A 24931-nucleotide genomic window follows, 5' to 3' on the forward strand; every position below is an offset into this window, starting at 1 on the left:
CCACAACTCCAGATACCTGTCGGTACCGTCGTCCGTCCGCCAGTCTCTCTCATGGTGGATGTCTCACCAAAACGTGTGCAAGGGCCTTCCTTTCCATCCAGCCCCGCCATCGCTAACCATAACCACAGACTCCTCCACCTACGCTTGGGGAGCCCACATGAACGGTCTAACGGTTCAAAATCTTTGGTCCCCGTCAGAGAGGGCCAACCACATAAACTTCCTCGAACTTCTCGCCATTCACAAAGCCCTAAAAGCATTCTCCCCCCTCATCCGCCACAAGTCCATCCTCATTCAATCGGACAATCTAGTAGCAGTATTCTACATCAACAAACAGGGTGGTACGGGTTCGAGGAAACTGATGCTCCTCTCCTCTCGTCTCTGGACTTGGTGCATAGCCCACGGCGTACAGATCTCTGCAATCCACCTACCGGGCGCCCAAAACGGCTTAGCGGATGCCCTCAGCAGGATGACTTCTTCCTCTCACGAATGGAAGCTCGATCCCGAGGTCCTCGACGGTCTGTTCCGCCTCTGGGGGCGCCCTACTCTGGATCTCTTCGCGTCTCCCCACAACGCCCAGCTACCCCGCTACGGAGCGAGGCTCCCCCCGAACTCTTTCCCCGGCTGCCTAGGGGATGCCTTTCTTCTGGACTGGTCGGCGGAGATGCTTTATCTTTTTCCACCGATTCCCCTCATACCGAAAGTTCTCGAAAAACTTCTCTCGATCTCGGTCACGGCGATTCTCATAGCTCCGGCCTGGCCCCGCCAACCGTGGTATCCAGCCCTTCTTCGCCTCTCCAGAGGTTCGTTTCACCCTCTGCCTCTCTCGCCGCACCTTCTCTCACGGGAGGACGGCAAAATTCTTCACCCGGACCTTTCTTCCCTTCATCTCACTGCATGGAAGATTCTTACCTAGCCTCTCTTCCGCAGAATCTGCGAGACGTCCTGCGGGCAGCCCATAAGCCGTCTACTACCAAGGCTTATTCCTACAAACTCTCTCGCTTTCATGCCTTCCTTCGATCCCGTAACGTCGACACCTTCCCGACCTCGGTATCGGTGGTCCTCGACTTCCTCATGACTCTCGTCGAGAAGAAACTTTCTCTTGCCTCTATAAAAGCTTATCTCGCAGCTCTTTCCTGGTCTTTTCAGCGCCACGGCCAGCCATCTCTTTTTTCTCACCACCTGATCAAAACCTTTCTCCGGGGCTACAATAACATCTGCCCGCCGTCGCTACCACCTACGCCGGGCTGGAGCCTCGAACTTGTACTTTCTCAGCTGTCTTCTGCTCCCTTCGAACCGCTTGCCTCGACCGATCTACGCCTGCTCTCCTGGAAGTTGGCCTTTCTGGTGGCGATCACGTCGGCACGACGGCCATCCGAGCTCGCTGCCCTCAGAGTCGACGAGCCTTATCTTCGTTTCCACCATGACCGCGCTGTTCTTCGCCCGGACATTACCTTTCTTCCTAAGGTGGTGTCAGCCTTCCACCTCAACCAGGACATTGTCTTACCAGCTTTCTTCTCTAACCCCTCCTCTCCTCTCGAGCAAAAACTGCACCTTCTCGACGTTCGGAGAGCACTTCTTTTCTACAGGGATCGTACTAAGGACATTCGTAAGTCACAAAGACTCTTTGTCGCCTATGCCCAGGACAAGTTGGGTAATCCCATTTCTTCCCAAAGACTGTCCCACTGGATCGCTCAGGCCATTGAGTTGGCCTATGAACTAGCTAAGCGACCTCCCCCTCCTTCCATCCGCCCGAGGTCGACTAGGGGCCTCTCGGCGTCGACCGCCTTCCTTAGGGGTATTCCGCTTGACTCCATATGTAAAGCGGCTATCTGGTCAAACCCTCTCACGTTTGTCTCTCACTACAGGCTGGACAGTAAAGCCCTTAAAGACTCGGCCTTTGCAAGATCAGTACTCTCATCTTGCCTCTCCTGACTCTCAGACGTTTTTTCTCTTCATATTCACCCACAGGTGACTCTCTATACCTCTCCTTCAAGTTGGACGGGGTTTTTTCCCCATACCTGCCTCTAGGGATATGTGTTTTTTCCCATGATTGTATTGAGCAGTTGCTCTGTTGCTTTGTACCGCCTCGTTGGCCCTGGCGGATATGCCAAAGACCAAGATGTGTTTGTCCCTCTCCCCCTGGGAGAGCGTTTATATGCACTACGCAATTGTGTATTTTTCTCTATCATGTTTATTGAAAAATTCCTTCCATGTTATGTTCTTCTTCTATGATGCTCATGTTGCATTGCACTGGTCCTTTCGGACAATTTATTGCACTGGTCCCTTGGGACGGTTGTTTTTTCTATGTCCTAATAAACATGTGTTTGGACATTCACTGATTGTCGAGTTTGCCTTGTCCCACCATCCGGGACCTTAGCGTGTTAGTCTCCATTAGTGTGCATTCACAGAGTACACGAAGAAAAAGGACAGGTTGCTCACCTGTAACCATGTTTCTTCGAGTGTACTCTGTGAATTCACACAAACCCGCCCTTCCTTCCCCTCTGGCAAACCTCTCCCTTTCTCGTTGCCTTGGCGGCGTAGGAACTGGAGAGCGGGCGCCTGGGGCTGCCTTATATGCCCCTTGGGAAGGGGGGCGTGGTTACCGCCAAAATTTGAACTTCAGCTTGGAAGAGTTTCCGTCGGAACCTGCGCAGGCGCAGCTTCTCCATTAGTGTGAATTCACAGAGTACACTCGAAGAAACATGGTTACAGGTGAGCAACCTGTCCATATTGCACCCGATAATTATTAATGTCTAGAACTGATTTAAAATAAAAACATATTTCTGTGTAGAAAGCTGCTTTCTGCATTGTCCAAATTTTGATATCTACTTGTGCTAGTTGTTCCTGATGTTCAATACACTTGCATGATTTCACTCTATCAAGAGAGTAAGTTACTACAATTTAAGGCTTCAGAGTCTCCCTGAGGACCTCACTTGAACACTTCTGATTGAAAATCAGTTGCCTTTACCTTGTTCCTCTCTCCCACAGGGCATTCTGTATTAGGTTCTTGCATTATGATTCAATGTTGGTATGAAAAGGATGAAATGGAGTTCACCTGTAATGTAGATGGCATGACATATATACTCATGTATAAGTTGACCTCGTGTAAATTGAGTGCATATTTGGGGGCCAAAATTAATGGATTTTGATATGACCCGTGCATAAGTCAAGGGTCATTCCATAGAGAGGGGAAAGTGCCAGCAGGGCTATAGCCAAGGGAGGGGGGTTAGGGGTTCAAACCCCCCTCCCCAATTTTTTTTCATTTTTTTAAACCTTTTTTAATCATGAATTTTAACTGGTTAACCAAATTCTCATGACTGTCCACTGAAGTTTATCAATTGAGCCTGATTTCTAAATTATTTTGCGTTATGGAACTACACCCTCTGATTCGCTAAAAAAAGGCCTGCTGGAACAGATGGTCTTTAGTTGTATCTTAAATCCCAACAGCTCACTTAGCTGTCAGAGCTTTTCTGGCAGGTCATTCCACAGTTGTGGGGCGGCCGATGAAAAGGTCCTCTAAAGTAGCAGCCCCTCAGAGTACCTCAATGTTTGAGGCAAATTTTATGGGAAATAAAGACAGAAGTGGTGCAACAGCAGAGATACTAGAGGGAATAGGTACTTCTTTTAGTTTTGTCTGGAATGGACTAAGCTCTTACTTTCCCTCACTCTACTCAGAGAAGTGGATGTTTCCCCTCCCCCCAAATAAATTTTACGGTACAATACTCACATTGATCCTTGGATAAGTTGACCTCGTTTTTTGGGGTTGTCTTTTAAGATAAATTTCTAGACTTATGAGTATGTAGAGTATATCTCTTAAAGATCAGCATCTGTTAAGTCAGAGCAACTCTTTGTTTACTCAGAAGTAAGTCTACTGATTTCCATGGAGATTTCTTATTAGTAACAGTTCTTCAACTATAGACTAGGTCTTGAACTGCTCCAGAAAATGTTATGATTATGGACATGGAGTAAGTCACAGTGCCATAAAGCTTGCCGGTTGCTAGCACTTTAATTTAACTTGAGAGCTTTTGGAAGCAGAGTTGTGACTGTACAGTAATTAAATTCATATTTCATTGTTACTATTGTGTTAAATATGCATTTCTCTAAATATATTGTCGTATTAAAATGATGTGCCATTATATTTTATTATCCAGAAATAGACATAAGACAACCAACACCGTTTTTTTTTTAACTTGATTTGGACACACTTATCTAATATTTAAGGGACTTTTTAATATAGCTATGGCTTCCTATGATTACATTTCTTTTAAATCACTTCCTCACTTTGAACAATGAAAGAATTTTCAAATCTAAATTTTTGAGACATGCATAATTTGGCAGGATGTCTTGCAATGCATGGTTAGGCCCTCATATAATAGCAAAAGCAGCCAATAATTCTTTATGAAATGTTCAGAGTTTGTGATTTTCAATATTTGGAAATGTTCTTTATTTCAGAACTAGCTTAGGTACCGGTCTTTGCTTTTGTTTTTGATGAATTCTCCCATTAGAAAATGCATAAGGATGTGGGGGAACTACAGTTCCTAAAAATCTTGGGTCAATCCTCCCCAAACCCCACCAGTATTCACAGTTGGCCAAGTTGACCAAACTTGGCACACAGATCCAACTTAGAATCATAGAATTTATGATTCTATGATTCTAAGTTAGATCTGTGTGCCAGGTTTGGTCAAGATCTGTCCCTTGCTGGCTTCAGTGTTCTTTGAATACGAGTGAGCTATAAGTCTCTGATGCCAAGGTCAATCACCCCAAAGTCCACCAGTATGTAAAGTTGACAGCATTTGGTCTGTGTGCCAAGTTTGGTCCAGGTCCGTCATTGGTGGGCTTCAGAGGGCTCACGGAATACAGTTGAACTATAACTCCCAGAGATAAAGGTCAATCACTTCCAAAGTCCACCAGTATTCCCAGCTGGCCATGTTGAATTTGTGTGCCAAGTTTGGTCCAGATCCGTCCTCAGATGGGTTCAGTGTTCTCTGAATATAGATGAACTATCATTCCTGGATGTCAAGGTCAATCACCCCCGAACCCTGCCAGTATGCAAATTTAGCTATGTTGGGTCTGAGTGCCGAGTTAGTTCCAGGTCCATCATTGGTGGGGTTCAGAGTTCTCTTAGATTCCAGGTGAACTATACATCCCAGTCCCTACAACTCCTACAATTTCCCCCAAAACTTTCTCTCTAGTATGTTCAGTTGCTGATTCATTCCTCTGTTTGCTGTCTGCCATAGGAAAGGGCAGGAAAGGGTTAAGGGAGTGGCAGTGGGTGGGGCCTTGCAAATAGATGGAGAAAGGAATCCTGGGATGTGCTCGCTGCAACCTACACTGTCCTGGGAGGGAGTGACTTGGTGGCTCCTCCGCACTGGGAACTATAGCTTCTTTGTGGAAGCTGGAGACTGTGTGAGCAGACACCCATGCCACATACACACTTACAGATTTTCACTTTTATTATGTGTACTTTTATTATGTTTACACTTATTATGTGTAATGTACATTTATTTGCATAAGTTCTGCTTGTATGTCACACTTCAGACATTGTCCACAAATACAGTCTGATAATTCAACAAAATTGCTACACCTTTTTGGAACTCTCCTATCCATCCATTTAATGAAAACGTTTTGATAAAATAATATCTTGCAACCTATTTCATGAAGTCTTTATAAACTGAAAACTTTTCTGCTTCTTCAAACATCTCAAACAATTCAGAAGTCTCCCAACCTATTTCAATATGTGAGATTATACCATGTATGCATGGAACGGATGGATTAACTGTCATTGCTACTCTTAAAAAACTTGGAATTTGTAGTGCTGTTTAAAAGATTTTTCTCAAATCCTAGTTCTTTCTCTTAGAACTTCCATTTCCATAGAGTGCTTTTAAAAGATGTAATGACTACTAAATCCCTCAACTATCTGGCAGATTTATCCTGAACACTTTTGAGTCCATTCATTATAGCTGAAGTCTACTGTGGCTTTTATGCCAGCAGGAACTCTTCAAAATAAAACATATTGTTCTATTTTCTTAAAATCTTGAAAGATCAGATGCCTTATTGGGTATGATTTTGTATGGACAGCATGGTCAAATGTTATTACTTTGGAAAAGAAATCACATATAAGCATCATCTACCAACACTTACATTGTAAGCCTTATCCAAAACTAAGTGAATGGGAGGTTTTTAACAGTTAATAATGAATAATAGCATCTATGCTGAAGCTCCAATAGCCATCAGGAACCCACACCAGCTACCTAAAGTTTATAAAACTGGCTTTACCTTATTTCCTAAAACTGATTTTTTCCTTAATACATGAATGTTAATACTTTTATTACTATTTTGGAAAAGAAATCAGATATATTTTGTTTGTTCATAAGAATGAAATAACCAGTCTTTACTGTAAATAGGGTAGTTCATGGTGTTGACAGTTTCATGGTTGATGTGACTGCAAGAAAATGCAGGAAGCAAGAAAATGCAGGAAGCAAGACTACAGTGGTACGGCCATGTCATGAGAAGAGAACCAACATCAGTAGCACAAAGAGCACTACATTTGGAGATTGCAGGACGGCAACCACATGGACAAAGGCCAGAGAAAAGATGGATGGACACCATCCACAAAGACATGCATGCTGCCAACCTGAGACTTGAGGATGCCTAAAACAAAGCTCCATGGAAACGACAGTCACAATGCTAATGCTAACCCCTCCTTTGGGAAAATAGCTTAGAAAAAAGAAGGATAGTTCATGGTGATTTTCTATGGTGAATAAATTCCTCTCGTACTCTTCTTACTGAGATTTGTGTAATGCCCCTTGTATTGAAAAGCAAACAGTTTCATAATGTGACTTCAAGCTCAGGAGATGTCTTGTGGTTTTCTCCAGATTTGCACCTGCCTAATATGGGGGAGTACCTATTCTAATCTATTAGGCTAATACATGCAAATGAAACTAGTAATTATATATTTAGTGTATAAGGAGAGGTGAGACTGGCTCAATCACCAAGCATCCTGCAGCTTTATGAATGCTAAATTCACGCACTATAATCCAATTCTAATGTTTTGGTTTTTTTTCAGTTGTGTTGCACAAAGCTGAAGCCTCTGCTGGCGCAGCGGGTTAAACCACTGAGCTGCTGAACTTGCTGACCGAAAAGTTGGCAGTTCAAATCCAGGGAGCGGTGTGAGCTCCCGTTGTTAGCCCCAGCTTCTGCCAACCTATCAGTTCGAAAACATGCAAATGTGAGTGGATCAATAAATACCACTCTGGTGAGAAGGTAATGGCGCTCCATGTAGTCATGCCAGCCACATGGCCTTGGAGGCGTCTACAGACAACACCAGCTCTTCAGTTTAGCAATGGAGATGAGCACCAACCCCTGGAGTCAAACATGACTAGACTTAATGTCAGGGGAATACCTTTACCTAATCCAACACATTTCATCATTACACCATGCTGGATCTTAATTTAATGGATCAAATAGCCAATTGATCTACTCACATTTGCATGTTTTCGAACTGTTAGGTTGGCACAAGCTGGGGCTAACAGCCGGAGCTCACCCCGCTTCCTGGATTTGAACCACTGACCTTTCAGTCAGCAAGTTCAGCAGCTCAGTGGTTTAACCTGCTGCGCCATCAGGGCTTCCATAATGTGTTGCATTAGTAAAAGGGATATTCAGTTTGTATCTAGGCTACACAGCTGTGCTGGTTTTCTACCACTCTTTACAAAATCTTAGGATATGTCATTTGATTTGGCACTCAGTTGGAACTATAGTTCACAAAGGACTATAGTTTAGAAGAGTACCCAAGGGCTCTCTAACACAGAATTATGCATACTCACCAAATACAGATCCCACAGGATGGCACACCATCATAGCCAAAGCAGTATCAAAGTACTATATATGTGCACAATGTGAGGACATACAGACTGAAATGCCATTTCACCTTGAAGCTTATTGGTTGGCTTTGGGACAGTTATTGTTTCTCAGCCTCACCTACTTGACAAGCTTGTCATAATGATAAAACAGAAGAAAACCATGTCTTTCATGAAAAAGTCATGAGGTATAAATCTAAAACAATGTTGTGTCACACATTTTTTAACGATAATACATTGTTGACTAGCAAAGACAACGTTATCATGTGGGGACATATGGCAAAAATTGCCCACCATTCATCAAAACTATACAGATGTGCAGCTCTCCAGGCTGTGTGCCCACTGTCTGTCGTTTACATCTTTTCAAAGTCCTGATGCCCTAAAACTGTCAGACTGCGCCATATTTCTTTCATTTTTTTGTTTTTGCTTTGCTTTAGCGTCTGAGCCTCAGAACAACCCTGACTGCTTTGAGAGAGGATTTTGATGCTTCTTTAAAGTTAAAACTGCATTTCTGAAAATGTCTAATCACCAGAATCATGAAGGGGGAAGAAGGACATGCAATGCTTATAGGGATGTTAGGAGCAAATGGCCAGATGGTTTAAAGGTTGAACCTTATGTTCGCCAGATCATAAACCTCTAAGTGCAAGACGAAAAGGATCGAACAATGCAAGTATTTATACCATCATGCGGTAAATGTCGAGTAGATTTGTCTATAGACTTACAAAAGACTCAACTACCAAGCACTCTAGCTTGGATTGTCTGAAAAGCTTTTGCATTAAATTCCATCTATTTTTGCACTCTGGCAAAACTGACCTCCATGTGCAAGATGTCAAGGAAGGGATGGAAAACCGAGACACTCCTAATGTTACTACATCAACTCCCATCAACCCTGGCAAGCACAGTTAATTGGAAATGTGATATGGAGCGCTGGTCTCTCAAAGCAACACCTGAGGTTTATCTACATTGACTTCTTAATGCTTAATGTACAACCAGTCTGGAGCAGTAATACTTTGGATGGGATTTTAGGGTGGTCACATACTCCATGCCAAATCCACAGCAGCGGCAAACCTAATCTACATACAATCTAATTGGTGTACATAACATAATCACTGTACATTTGCACTTTATGAAAGATGTTTCCTGTTAATTTGATATGTTGCTGTTCTTATTTTAATTATGTTTTTTTCTCTAGTGGATTGCTTGTATAGTTTTTAGTATTTTGTGGGCATTTTGCCCCAGATGTAAGCCATCTCGAGTCCCTTCGGGGAGATGGTGGTGGGGTATAAGAATGAACTTCTTCTTCTTCTTCTTCTTCTTATTATTATTATTATTATTAATTATTATTATTATTATTATTATTATTATTATTATTATTATTAGTTGTTTTGATTAATGAGTATTGTTTGTTGATTTAATTTGTTTCTGTTGTTACGTAATGATTTTGTTTAATGTCTGCACTGTTACTGTGTGTAAGCCGTTCCGAGACCCTTAGGGGAGATGGTGATGGGATACAAATAAATTATTATTATTATTATTATTATTATTATTATTATTATTATTATTGACACAATGACATAGTCTGGCACAGCAAACAAGATAGATATGCTGGATTTCGTATCACAAAATTACAAGTCGAAAGCTTCCTAAGCGTTTAGGACTGTGTGATGTATTTTCGGATGATGCGCGCAGATCCCAGTAGGATGGCCTTTTGCAGTTGGCAGATCGTAATTTTGTCAATGTCTATTGTTTCCATATTATTATTATTATTATTATTATTATTATTATTATTATTATTATTATTATTAGATACACAACAAGATTAGTATACAACAAACAAGACAAATATGCTGGCTTTTGTATTGGATCACACGTCAGACATTTTCCAAGTTTCTAGGACTATGTTATGTATCGGCAAATCATGTGATGATGATGATGATGACATGATCCAGGTGAGCTTAAACTGGTTCAGCTCTACCAGACTATCAGCTTACCATCTCTTTCGCCATTGCCACTGCTGGACAGCCGCAGATCCCCTTCTTCTCCCTGGTTGCACAAATGTCTTTGCCAATGTCAGAGTTCTGCAACCATCTGGCAGTGGTGAAAGGGAAAACAGACCCAAATCTCTTTTCTTGCACTGGTGAGCACAGCGAAAAGGGGGATGGTGGTGGCAGCTCATGTAGACAGTGGACAGGTCCACAACAGACTTGGGTGTGCAGGATTGCTCTGGGATTTTGTCCAAACTCCGAAGCATTCCCTAACTATGCTTGGTGTGGGGCTAAGCTGATTTAACCTGTTTTAGACTGGAATAAGGATCACTCGATGTCATGTAGACATTCTGGAGTAACTTCATGGCCACTGTGGATTTCTGAGTTCATGAACACAATCCTTGGATCTCCACTGGTTCCTCACCCAAATATTGAGAAGAAAGGGACTTGGACCTAGGAAGTCTTGGGTTGTGAAGTTGGAGAGGCTCTTCTATCTTCTGCAAACATAAAAAAGATAATTTTCAGTAGCCGCCCCCAGATGCTGAAACTTCCTCCCAAGAGAAGTCCTTTTGCCATGTCAGGAGTGACTTGAGAAACTGCAAGTCACTTCTGGTGTGAGAGAATTGGTCATCTGCAAGGACGTTGCCCAGGGGACAACCAGATGTTTTTGATGTTTTTACCATCCTTGTGGGAGACTTCTCTCATGTCCCCACATGGAGTTGGAGTTGACAGAGGGAGCTCATCCGCACTCTCCCCGGGTTGGATTTTAACCGGCACCCTTGAGATCAGGAACCCAACCTTCAAGTCATCAGTCTTGCCAGCACAAGGGTTTAATCAACTTAACCACTGGGGCTCCTCCAAGAAAAGTTAAACCAGCATCCTCCCTGCTATCCTTTCATAGGTGAAGAGATTTTTTTCCAGCAGACCTTCAGGAGGCTGACTGATCAGGAAGAAACAGCTACAGTAGAGTCTTGCTTATCCAACGTAAACGGGCCGGCAGAACGTTGGATAAGCGAATATGTTGGATAATAAGGAGAGATTAAGGAAAAGCCTATTAAACATCAAATTAGGTTATGATTTTACAAATTAAGCACCATAACATCATGTTATACAGCGAATTTGATAGAAAAAGTCATTCAATACACAGTAATGCTATGTAGTAATTACTGTATTTATGAATTTAGCACCAAAATATCAAGATGTATTGAAAACATTGACTACAAAAATGCGTTGGATAATCCAGAACGTTGGATAAGCGAGTGTTGGATAAATGAGACTCTACTGTATTTCAAATGCTGTGTTTGTTCATATTTGTTCATCTTTTTAATGGTTTTTCTTTAACTGCTTTTAATTTTGAGAGTTTCGTGAAATAAGTGAATTGAAATGAAATAATCAGAAGAAATAAATGTCATATGAAAGGAATACCACGCAGAGTAGTTCTTACCCAGAATGTTCTCATGATGCTTCCCATATGGTGGCCAAAATGACAGGAACTATTCACATGCCATTGAGAAAAATCTGTTTTCCTGTTATTGCACTATTTCAGGACAGTGGCATTCATGTTCAGAAGAAGCAGAGTCCAAACTGAACTGTCATTACTGCTTCGTGCTGTACCCGGTGTGTTGAGCTCCATTTCTTCCCTATTCTTCTGTATTGCTTTGTCAACAAACCAACCGTTAGTACTCACATTCAAATCACATGATGAATAAGATTATTCTTATATTACTCTGATGAAAGCCAGCAATTTGTTTTGTTTTTCTTAATTTTTTAATTAAAAAAATTCTAGAGCAACATCAATAGTAAATTTCTTTTCCACTTGGCATCGCTATTCTGAGTACCAAATAAAATGCATCAAGTGGAATTTGATGTCCTGAAAAGATCCAACAAGCGACCAAATGAATCTTCAGAAACTTCCTTTTGATAAGCATCCCCTGCCCCGAGCAAACTGACTGTAAAAAGTGACTTCAACAAACTGCTCTTTCAACTTTTCCAAAGGACATTTGCCTTCACATTAATTTGCACCATTTGGTGCCTACCAAGAAAAACCAACAAAACAAAACAAACCTCTTGCACTACCAAAAGTGTTTGTTATTTGATAGCAAACCAACTTCACATTGCCCTGTCATTCCTTCTTCGTGTTATAGACATTTGTATGCCATGTTGTTGAAGGACAAGTGTGCTACTCTGTTACAAAGAGATCTTACAGCAATGTAAACTGTGTAAAAGGTTTTGTGAACTGAACCGTAAGATGCACAAACCAAGGACAACATTTTATGTTCCTGAACATGATATTCGTTTATTATTTGATACACAACCAGATTAGTACACAGCAAACAAAATCACTATGCTGGCTGTTGTATTAGATCACACGTTGGACACTTCCCAAGTGTCTAGGACTATGTGATGTATCGCCGAATAATGTGTGCAGATCCAAATAGGGTGGCCTTTTGCAGCTGACAGACAATTTTGTCAGCACAATTGTTTACAAGTGCTGGCCAAGGTCTTTAGGCACTGCACACAGTGTGCCGATCACCACTGGGATCACCTTGACTGACTTGTGCTAGAGTCTTTGCAGTTCGATCTTTAAATCCTCGTATTGCGTAAGCTTTTCCAATTGCTTCTCGTTGATTCTGCTGTCACCTGGGATTGCAACATCGGCGATCCATACTTTGTTTTTTAACACGATCGTGTGGTCAGAAGTATTGTGCTCCAAAACTCTTGTCAGTTTGAATTCAGAAGTCCCAGAGTAGTTTGATGTGTTCATTTTTTGTAACTTTTCCAGGCTTGTGATCCCACCAGTCACATGCAGATGGTATTTGTGGCACAAGTTCCAATGGATCTGTTGTCAAAGGCTTTCATGACCGGAATAACAGAGTTGTTGTGGGTTTTTTTAGGGCTGTATGGCCATGTTCCAGAGGTATCTCTAGTTTTTCCAATATACCTCACAACCTCTGAGGATGCCTGCCATAGATGTGGGTGAAACTTCAAGAGGGAATACTTCTGGAACATGGCCATACAGCCCAGAAAACACACAATAACCATTCCAAAGCATCATCTGAGCAACGGCATTACGCCTCTGCTTCTAGTTCGTCTGCTCAATCTTCTTGCAGCAGCTGAGCATGTGATCCATCATTTCGTCGGCTTCCTTGCAGAGTTTACACTTGGAATCTGTAGTCGACTTTTCAGTTCTGGCTTTGATTGCATTTGTTCTAATTGCTTGTTCTTGGGCTGCAAGAATCAGGGTCTCCATCTCCTTTTTCAAAGTTCCATTTGTGAGTCACATCCATGTTTTTCCTTGTCAATTTTGTTCTTAATTTTTTTCCAGGAACTGTTCATGGAAAGCCTTCTTTTGCCAGTTTTCTCTTCTGTTCTGCATTGTATTTTTACTGTATTTGCTTGTTTTTTTTTGTGTCAGGAGCAACCGGAGTTGCTTCTGGAGTGAGAGAATTGGCCGTCTGCAAGGACGTTGCCCAGGGGACGCCCGGATGTTTTGATGTTTTACCATCCTTGTGGGAGGCTTCTCTCGCATGAAGCTGGAGCTGAAAGAGGGAGCTCATCTGCGCTCTCCCCGGGTGGGATTCAAACCTGGCAACTTTCAGGTCAGCAACCCAACCTTCAAGTCACAAGGCTTGTTTATTATTATTTACTTTATTTATTCCGAGGGGACCCAAGGCAGCTAACAACCACCCACTTTGACCAATTTAAGACAGAGTGAATATAAAAATTAAAGTCACATGAGCTGGAGAGCAAAAGAGGAAAATACATTCCAGGTGGAAAGACTCATGCAAGGGAGCTATAGACCTCAGTCTGCAAAACCTGATCAGGACATCCATGATAGGGTGATTTGTTCACCTCTTATTTGTAGTGTTGCTAACAATCAACAGCTTTTCTGATTAACGTGTGTGTGTGTGTGTGTGTGTGTTGTTTGGTAGATTAAGTCAGACACTTCAGAAAGCATTTCCTTTTTTTATGCTAGCAATGGGGAAGGTAGAAGTGGGATTTTCTGCCTGAGGTGCCAAAATAACATCTCCCCCCCCCCCCCCCCGGTCCCTCTCCCTCTCTGCACACACCTGTACATTTGTTACAGCAACTGTATTACTTCCAGTCCTGTGGCACCTTACACTTTTGACACGTATTTATTATGGCATAAGCTTCGAGGAGCTATGTCTAACCTCATCAGTTGTCTCGATTCAAGTGGGCGACAGACAAAGTAGGAAACCTGAAGCTATAATAAAATGTGTTAGGCTTTCATGCACCCTGTTTTGCTTGTTTTGATCAGTCCTGGGTTCTCATTCATTTGCTCACATATAGGTCATAAAAAATCCTGTGATAGGGCGAGTGTGTGCTGCATTTTTCAATGTTACGCCTATTTAATTACTTGATTCTATTTCAAATTGCTGATGTTTTGTATGCGAGCTAATTCAACCAATTCCATTAAGTTTGTATCCTCAGGGTTTTCCTTTCGAGGTTTATCATTCCTGAACCTGGATGATGAAATATTCCAAAATTCGAAATAAACAACTTGGGTGGCTGAGATAGTATCATCTTTGCTTTCTGATTGTGGAGAGAGAAAGGAACACTTGGATGTCTGTGGTGGAGGAAAAACAGAAAATTTAGGAGGAAATTGTCCCCATATGAAAGCCTTCACTTGGGTAGTGAGCAGTATGGTGTTTGTGGAGGACATTGGCTGGGCTCTTGGACATGTTCATAGTATTCTCTATAACCTGCAATGTCACTGGAGGGCTATTGGTGCCTTCTTTGGTTCTCCTTCCGCTCTGAACATCTCTGATTATAAATATTTCAATAATTCAACTCTCTCTTATTTTAACTTTATCACTTATATAATTGCAAGTATGAATGTGCAGTAAGTTAACCCGGGTCCCATAAAAGGTGCCAAAATAATTAATCACTCAGCCTCTATTAATGGATCAAGGGCAAGGGAACATGCTGTACTGCGGTAGTTGTTTAAAGTTTCCAAAGGACATGAGGGGAAAGTACTTTGGTGTACATTTATACCAATTTACTATTTTAAAAATGCTGTTTCATGCCCTCAACTTGACCAGTTGATAAAAGATTTCACACTGACACTTCATTGTTTCCATTTAAGAGAGGCTTGCTGGAATGGTCTACTCCTCAAAGGAGGCTGGCTAGCTGGGACTGGCAAATATCTAGGGCCCTTTCACTCTGCACAGTTATAGCACTCTGATTCCACTTCAGTTGTCATGGCAAATGTCAGGGCCATTGGTGTCTCCTGAATAGTGGGAACTACAGTTGTTTTTGAAGGCAGCTTGCATTCTCTGATGAATCTCCTTCATCAGAGCAAAATAATAAATGTAATTAATAATAGAGTAAAATACTGTAAATGTAATAATACTCATAATAGAGTAAAATGATAAATGTAGTGATATTAATAAATAGAGTAAAATAATAAATGTAATAAAAATAATAGAGTAAAATACTGTAGATGTAATAACAATAATAAATAATAAATGTACAGTAGAGTCTCACTTATCCAACACTCGCTTATCCAACGTTCTGGATTATCCAACACATTTTTGTAGTCGATGTTTTCAATAAATCGTGATATTTTGGTGCTAAATTCGTAAATACAGTAATTACTACATAGCATTATTTCGTATTGAACTACTTTTTCTGTCAAATTTGTTGTCTAACATGATGTTTTGGTGCTTCATTTGTAAAATCATAACCTAATTTGATGTTTAATAGGCTTTCCCTTAATCCCTCCTTATTATCCAAGATATTTGTTTATCCAAGGTTCTGCTGGCCCGTTTAGCTTGGATAAGTGAGACTCTGTATTTACGAATTTAGCACCTAACCATTGCAACATTCACTACAAAACCATTGACTACTAAAAGGCAGACTGCATTGGATAATACAAACATTGGATAAGTGAAGCTTGGATAAGTGAGACTCTGTATTTACGAATTTAGCACCTAACCATTGCAACATTCACTACAAAACCATTGACTACTAAAAGGCAGACTGCATTGGATAATACAAACATTGGATAAGTGAAGCTTGGATAAGTGAGACTCTGTATTTACGAATTTAGCACCTAACCATTGCAACATTCACTACAAAACCATTGACTACTAAAAGGCAGACTGTATTGGATAATACAAACATTGGATAAGTGAAGCTTGTATAAGTGAGACTCTGTATTTACGAATTTAGCACCTAACCATTGCAACATTCACTACAAAACCATTGACTACTAAAAGGCAGACTGCATTGGATAATACAAACATTGGATAAGTGAAGCTTGGATAAGTGAGACTCTACTGTAGTTGCTGTTGTATTATGACTAAAAAAGATAAAGGTTTCCCCTGACGTTAAGTCCAGTCATGTCTGACTCTGGGGGTTGGTGCTCATCTCCATTTCTAAGCCTGAGAGCTGGCGTTGTCTGTAGACACCTCCAAGGTCATGTGGCTGGCATGAGTGGAGTGCCGCAGGGTTCCGTCCTGGGCCCGGTTCTGTTCAACATCTTTATTAACGACTTAGACGAAGGGTTAGAAGGCACGATCATCAAGTTTGCAGATGACACCAAACTGGGAGGGATAGCTAACACTCCAGAAGACAGGAGCAGAATTCAAAACGATCTTGACAGACTAGAGAGATGGGCCGAAACTAACAAAATGAAGTTCAACAGGGACAAATGCAAGATACTTCACTTCGGCAGAAAAAATGGAAATCAAAGATACAGAATGGGGGACGCCTGGCTTGACAGCAGTGTGTGCGAAAAAGACCTTGGAGTCCTCGTGGACAACAAGTTAAACATGAGCCAACAATGTGATGCGGCTGCTAAAAAAGCCAATGGGATTTTGGCCTGCATCAATAGGGGAATAGTGTCTAGATCCAGGGAAGTCATGCTCCCCCTCTATTCTGCCTTGGTCAGATCACACCTGGAATACTGTGTCCAATTTGGGCACCGCAGATGAAGGGAGATGTTGACAAGCTGGAAAGCGTCCAGAGGAGGGCGACTAAAATGATTAAGGGTCTGGAGAACAAGCCCTATGAGGAGAGGCTTAAAGAGCTGGGCATGTTTAGCCTGCAGAAGAGAAGGCTGAGAGGAGACATGATAGCCATGTACAAATATGTGAGGGGAAGTCATAGGGAGGAGGGAGCAAGCTTGTTTTCTGCTGCCCTGGAGACTAGGACACGGAACAATGGCTTCAAACTACAGGAAAGGAGATTCCACCTGAACATCAGGAAGAACTTCCTCACTGTGAGGGCTGTTCGACAGTGGAATTCTCTCCCTGGGGCCGTGGTGGAGGCTCCTTCCTTGGAAGCTTTTAAGCAGAGGCTGGATGGCCATCTGTCGGGGATGCTTTGAATGCGATTTCCTGCTTCTTAGCTGGGGGTTGGACTAGATGGCCCATGAGGTCTCTTCCAACTCTACTATTCTATGATTCTATGACTGCATGGAGCGCCGTTACCTTCCCACCGGAGCGGTGCCTATTGATCTACTCGCACTGGCATGTTTTTGAACTGCTAGGTTGGCAGGAGCTAGGTATGACTGCGTTATACCAATTACAGTAGAGTCTCACTTATCCAAGCTAAATGGGCCGGCAGAACCTTGGATAAGCGAACATCTTGAATAATAAGGAGGGATTAAGGAAAAGCCTATCAAACATCAAATTAGGTTATGATTTTACAAATTAAGCACCAAAACGTCATGTTAGACAACAAATTTGACAGAAAAAGTAGTTCAATGCACAGTAATGTTATGTTGTAATTACTGTATTTACAAATTTAGCACCAAAATATCACGATATATTGAAAACATTGACTACAACAATGGCTTGGATAATCCAGAAACTTGGATAAGTGAGACTCTACTGTACATAACAATTAATGCAACAATAATAATACTCAATCCTATTCCCACCATGGGAAGTGCCTCCCACCTGACTCCCTGCTCCTCCTCCCTCTGTCACGTGTGTCACGTGTGCTCTCCGGCGAGGAGCCGCTGCCTGTGCTGCCTGTGCTGCCTGTGCTGCTGCCCCGCTTCGCTTCCTCCGCCGCTCTCGCCCGCAATATGCCTCCGCTGCCTGCTGCTGCTGCCTCATCACCATGCCGCCGGAGATCTGCTGCAGGCGCTTCTTTTCCTCCTCCTCGCTCTGCCTTCTGCTCTGGCTGTGGCTGCTCCTGCAAGGCGGCCCGGGCTCCGCAGCCTCCACCACCAGCAGCAGCTCCTCAGTCGATCTGAGCCTGGGTCGGCGCCCTCGGCAGCAGCAGAAGAAGATCCCCAGGGCGGCAGTCCCCGCTTCTTCAGCCCCTTCCTCTTCCTCCTCCTCTGTGGCTGCTCCAGGTAGGTGGCCTTGGCCAAGCTTGGCCTCTTGAATCCCGCCATTGACCTCCTAGCCTCCCTCGCTCGCCTTCTTTATTTGCTGTATATTCAGGTAAAAACCCCAAACCAACCTGGTTTACTCAGGGATGTTCACTGGTTAACCCAATCCTGGAGCCCGCGCGGGCGTAGTGGGCTAAAGCCTTGTGACTTGAAGGTTGGGTTGCTGACCTGAAGGCTGCCAGGTTCGAATCCCACCCGGGGAGAGCGCGGATGAGCTCCCTCTATCAGCTCCAGCTCCATGCGGGGACATGAGAGAAGCCTCCCACAAGGATGGTAATACAGTAGAGTCTCGCTTATCCAACGTAAACCGGCCGGCAGAATGTTGGATAAGCGAATATGTTGGATAAGGAGAGATTAAGGAAAAGCCTATTCAACATTAAATTAGGTTATGATTTTACAAATTAAGCACCAAAACATTATGTTATACAACAAATTTGACAGAAAAAGTAGTTCAGTACACAGTAATGCTATGTTGTAATTACTGAATTTATGAATTTAGCACCAAAATATCAAGATGTATTGAAAACATTGACTACAAAAATGGCTTGGATAATCCAGAAACTTGGATAAGCGAGTCTCAAATAAGTGAGACTCTACTGTACCATCAAAACATACGGGCGTCCCCTAGGCAACGTCCTTGCAGAAGGCCAATTCTCTCACACCAGAAGAGACTCAGGTTGCTCCTGACACACACCCCCCCCCCAAACAAACAAACAAACAAACAAACCAATCCTCCTGCCAAGTCTATGAGAAGCAAACATTAGAGTCCTTCCAAATTCAAGCAGGATCTCAACCCAATTTGGATTATTCACACTGTCCTTACCTACCCTTATACCCATTTACATTGCAATAGCAGACCTAGTGGAAGCTGCCAAAATGTAGTAGCTGGCCTGGCAAAGCCTAAGGTGCAGGACAGTGAGTAAGAGAGGGGGGGATTTGACATGGATTTGAAATCGGGGAGAGTGGGTGAGCTCCCTCTATCAGCTCCAGCTCCATGCGGGGACATGAGAGAAGCCTCCCACAAGGATGGTAAAAACATCAAAACATCCAGGCGTCCCCTGGGCAACGTCCTTGCAGACAACCAATTCTCTCACACCAGAAGCAACTTGCAGTTTCTCAAGTCGCTCCTGACACACACACACACACACACACACACACACACAAAATCTTCCAGTGGTTCTCAACGTTCCTAATGCCGCGACCCCTTAATACAGTTCCTCATGTTGTGGTGACCCCCAACCATAACATTATTTTTGTTGCTACGTCATAACTCATTTTGCTACTGTTCTGAATCGTAACGTAAATATCTGATACACAGGATGTGTTTTCATAGTTACAAATTGAACATAATTAAAGCACTCTTGTCTGTTGGAGGCAAGTATGTATATTGTAATTGGCCAGCTTAGTTAGCATTGAATGGCCTTGCAGCTTTGAAGCCTGGCTTCCTGCCTGGGGGAATCCTTTGTTGGGATGTGTTAACTGGCCCTGATTGTTTCCTGTCTGGAATTCCCCTGTTTTCTGAGTGTTGTTCTTTATTTACTGTCCTGATTTTAGAGTTTTTAAATACTGGTAGCTGGATTTTGTTCCTTTTCCTGGTTTCTTCCTTTCTGTTGAAATTCTCCACATGCTTACTTATTTCAATGGCTTCTCTGTGTAGTCTGACACGGTGGTTGTGAGAATGGTCCAGCATTTCTGTGTTTTCAAATAATGTGCTGTGTCCAGTTTGCTTCATCAACTGTTCTGGTAAGGCTATTCAATGCTAATCAAGATGGCCAATTGCAAGATTTACACCTGCCTCAAGCAAACAAGAGTTCTTTCTCCCACCCTGGACCTTCCACAGATATATAAACCCCATTTGCCTAGTTTCCAACAGACCTCACAACCTCTGAGGATGCCTGCCATGGATGTGGGCGAAACATCAGGAGATAATGCTTCTGGAACATGGCCATACAGCCTGGAAAACTCACAGCAATGCTGCATTTTTTCTATTGTGCAGATACACTTCCTGGCCTTATCCACATCATTGGTGTTGTGTGACCCTCCCTTGTAATACATGCCTCCTAAGGTGGCTTTGCTTCCCCTCTGCTTTCCATCCTCATTCCCTTCCAATCCTCCTTGCCTCCAACGTTCCCTTTAAATCATGCAGCCTTTCCTTTTCATTATATTTCCTGGAGACATCACTTGTTATTTATGGGTTCTGTTGCTGGGGGAAGGGGGTCTTGGCTACTGTGTGCTTAATGAGGCGGCCTCCTTGCCTCTTGGGGATGCGAATTAGCCCTTTGGTTGCTTTGCTTTCCTTTGGTCTGGGATTTAATAGCTCCCCTAGAGCAGCAGCTGCTGTACTTTAAAGCAGCAACATTGGCATATTGCGACTCTGCTTTCCTTTCCCAATTCCCACAGAAGGGAAAATGCCTGCTTTTTATTCCGGGAAGGATGGTGTACTGTTGATGAAGCAGGGAGAGGAATTATATATTTTTGGCAGCTCAGAAAAACACAGTGCATATTGTGTTTTTCTGAATCGCACCACTGCATTTTTAAAAACTGAGGAAAGCTCCCCAAAACATCTTGTTTGCTCTGATTTAGCAGGGGGCCAAGTCAATGCAGCCTATGACACATCCAGCTAGGATCATTCTCATCAGGAGATGTGTGATGCATCATCGGTGATCTGATTTGCAGAAATGAAGCACAGGCTTCTGCCACGTCTTTCTGCCTTTTGCCATGGATGCGGACGGATTGTGTCACTTTAATTTCCAATTGTGTCGCGTTAATTTCCAGTTAGATTTGTTTTTTGTAAATCTGCTTTGGCTCTTAGTGACTCAGATGCTCTAGCGCTGTGGTTGTTGTTGTTATTGTTGCTGCTGTCATTTTAAAGCAAAGGGAGAGGGAAATGTGGACCTGCGACAACAGCTGGAAAATAAAGCTATCTCTCTAGTGAGCGTGGCTCAGCAAATTCATGCCTGCATCAAGGATGCAATGGCTAGCACATGCCTGAGCTCCATTGATGACTGGCAGAATCTATGTGCTCACTTGTTTTTCAGGGTGCTGTGCTGAGCAAGAAAATACAGAAATGTAGCCATGTTTTGCATTTGATGTGCCTTGCAAATGTTCCTGCTTTATAGCAGTGGTGCATAAGAATGGGGTCACGAAGCTCTGTTTTTAACATTTGAGTAATGGAATAGAAGATGTTTGTGTGAAAATTGCTCGTCAGTTGACTTTTCTGAAATGGCTTGAAACACTTTGGATGGAATATGTACAGCACAGCAGTTGAGAGAAGCCATGATTCTGTTTTTCTCTTATAGCAGCCTCTGTGGAGCCCCCAATGGCGCAATGGTTTAAACCCTTGTGCCGGCAGGACTGCTGACAAACAGGTCAGCAGTTCGAAATCGGGGAGAGTGGGTGAGCTCCCTCTGTCAGCTCCAGCTCTATGCGGGGACATGAGAGAAGCCTCCCACAAGAATGGTAAAACATCAAAACATCCAGGCATCCTTGCAGACGGCCAATTCTCTCACACCAGAGGCGACTTGCAGTTTCTCAAGTCGCTCCTGACACATACAAAAAAAATGAAACATGAAAAAAGCAACCTTAGTACTTCTGCTTTATGAAAGTCATGACTACGTCTTTTGGGTGCTTAAGTTTACAATAAGGAGCCCCCGGTGGCACAATGGGTTAAACCCCTCTGCCATCAGGACGGATGACTTGAAAGTTGGATTGCTCACCTAAAGGTTGCCAGTTCGAATCTAACTCAGGGAGAGCATGGATGAGCTCCCTCTATCAGCTCCAGCTCCATGCAGGGACATGAGAGAAGCCTCCCACAAGGATGGTAAAAACATCAAAATATCTGAGTGTCCCCTAGGCAACGTTCTTGCAGACGGGCCATTTTCTCACACCAGAAGTGACTTGCAATTTCTCAGGTTGCTCCTAACATGAAAAAAAAAGCTTACAATCATATACTGTATATGCATATCTGGATTTGAGCCTCATTGAACCCAGTGGAGTTTAAATCTGTGTAAACATGTACAGTAAAATCCCTGTATTTATGGGAGATACATTCCCTACCAGACTGTGGACACCTCAAACTACAGATATGACTGAACCTGATTAAATTTCCTTACTTCTGATTCCAGTGTATCATAGAGTTGCACTGGAGGATCTAAAAATTTCTTGAGATTTGTCCTCTCATGAAATTTTCCAGGTCCTACAGCACAAGTCTATGTTAATCATACTGGAGGACCTAGCAAATACATAGAGAGACTATTTCCCACTAGGCACAGGTACTTTAAATCACAGCTATGGGTTGAGCTGTTACAGGATTCTTAGTCTCCTTTCACACTGGCCCTATATAACAGGATCTGATCTCAGATTATCTTCTTATCCCAGATTATTTTTCAGTGGAGACTCATATAATCCAGTTTAAAGCAGATAATCTGGGATCAGATCCTGGGATATAGAGCAGTGTAGAAGAGGCCTTACTATGTAGGATTGCACTGTGTAGGCTAGCATTCTAAGGACCCTTCTACACTGCCATATAAAATCCAGATTGTCTGCTCTGAACTGGATTATACGACAGTTTTTTTCCATTTCAGGAGCGACTTGAGAAAATATATATATATATATATAGGTAAAGGTAAAGGTAAAGGTTTCCCTCTGAAATTAAGTCTAGTTGTGTCTGACTTTGAGGGTTGGTGCACATCTCCATTTCTAAGCTGAAGAGCCGGCGTTGTCAATAGATGCCTCCAAGGTCATATGGCCAGCATGACAGCATGAAGTGCCGTTACATTCCTGCCAGAGCGGTACCTATGTACCTACTCAGATTTGCATGTTTTGAAACGGCTAGGTTGGCAAAAGCTGGGGCTAACAGCGGATTCTAACCACCGACCTTTTGGTCAGCAGCTCAGTGGGCTAAGCCAGATTGGCTAATTCTAGATTGGCGAATGCTAGATTGGTGAATGGCAGATTGGCTCTGGGATGGTTTAGACCAGGCATGGGCAAACTTCGACCCTCCAGATGTTTTACACTTCAACTCCCACCGGCTGTTAGGAATTGTGAAAGTTGAAGTCCAAAACACTTGGAGGGCCAAAGTTTGCCCATGCCTGGTTTAGTCGGCCATCCCCTCGAAGCTGCTGAGAAGGGAGGGAGTTGTTTTCGTTGCAATGACCAGCTGGTGCAACATGGCTGGCAACTTTGGTTGACATTTCTTCTGTCCTGAGCCAGGTGATAACAAGCCATGCTGAATTGGAGCACTGAATCAGAGGCAGACAAAGTGCAGCTCTCAGTATGTTGTTGGACTACAACTCCCATCTATTTCAGGTAGTATATACAATAACGACGAATTCTGGGAATTATAGACCAACAACATGTATAGGGCTATGCTTTGCCTATCCGTGTTTCAACCTTGAATATGCGTTTTCCCCGTGAACAAAAAAGCATAATAATCTTTCCTCCATAAAACTATGGATAAGATACAGCGGGAGACCTAAGTCCCATCATATCATGTTGTGTGTATTGTGATGCCAATATAGTTATAGGCAAAATGTTTAACAATATCAACAAAAGACATAAATTAAAAAACGTGTTTCAACTTGTATTCCATCCTTTGTAATCTGAAGATGGTATTATGAGAATTATAAAACATAACACCAGTTGAACATCCCTCATCCAGAATTCAACAGTCTAAAATACTCCAAATCCAAATGGTTGACAGAGATAGTGACACTTTGCTTTCTGATGGTTCACAAAACATTGTTCCATAAACAAAATTGCTAAAATACTGTATAATGTTATCTTACTTGTATAATAGATATATGAACATTAATTAATTTTGTATTTAGACTTGAGTCCCTTCTCCAGGATATATCATTATGTATATATTTAGATATCTAAACAATTTTAAAAATCCAAAATACTTTTGGTCTCAGGTATTTTGAACAAGTAATACTCCACCTCTATACACAAAATAGTTAATAATAGCAGTTATTATTAAATGTAGTATTCATAAACATTATACTTAATGATGCTTGCAGGCACTCAGAGCCTCTCAGTGCTTGGCTATAAACATTTGATCCCAAATTTGGCACATGATTTGAATTTTTGAGATCTATAATGATCTGAAAAATACATATTTTTAAAATTACTCCTTCCATAGAGTTGCCTCATTTTTATATAAATGCGGGGGAAAGAGGAGAGGGGAACCTAACTAAATTTCTTTCATCTGTCACCCTGGAGAGATGGTGGAATTAGATCAGGTCTTGTAGCAAAACATTTGACTTCACCTTCATATGAAGCTTGTTGGCTGCATATCTGCAGTAGCGGTTTTAGATATGGTCTTTGTGTGACCTCATTGGCAATTTAAAACCATTTAAAGAATGCTTCAGTATCAGAAATGGACAATAAGGTTAATTGAAGTCAGAAGGGAATACTGAAACCTATTGAAGATGGTAGATTAGTGCAGTAAAGAAGTAAGCCAGGATATGATAAATCTTGCATAAAGAAAAGGAAATTGCAGGGTAGCCTAGTACAATCATGGAGAAAACACGGAGTTATTTGATATTGTCAAATACTATATGACTCCTAGATCTGCAAATCTGATACATATGGTTTCACTTCATGATTTCACATACTCACTTAGGGCCTCCTATTCAATCTATACTTCTAAGCTGTTCCTTCATCATTTGTCCTATTACTATTCACAACTACGTATAGTTGTACATGTCTGTCTTAAA

General features: G+C 42.3%; 1 protein-coding gene and 1 long non-coding RNA gene across 4 annotated transcripts in view; one reads left to right on the forward strand and one right to left on the reverse strand.

The window, feature by feature from the left end:
* LOC103280023 (uncharacterized) overlaps nt 1-24931 on the reverse strand; it is a 1071411-nt gene that overhangs the window by 238077 nt on the left and 808403 nt on the right. The window lies entirely within an intron of this gene.
* Nucleotides 17845-24931, forward strand: part of fam171b (family with sequence similarity 171 member B) — a 54603-nt gene continuing 47516 nt past the window's right edge. Inside the window, exon 1 of the mRNA XM_016998221.2 lies at nt 17845-18173. Coding sequence (XP_016853710.1) covers nt 17936-18173 — 238 coding nt within the window. The 5' untranslated portion in view covers nt 17845-17935. The remainder of the gene's footprint in view (nt 18174-24931) is intronic.

Source organism: Anolis carolinensis, chromosome 1, assembly GCF_035594765.1.
Source record: "Anolis carolinensis isolate JA03-04 chromosome 1, rAnoCar3.1.pri, whole genome shotgun sequence".
Taxonomy (NCBI): domain Eukaryota; kingdom Metazoa; phylum Chordata; class Lepidosauria; order Squamata; family Dactyloidae; genus Anolis; species Anolis carolinensis.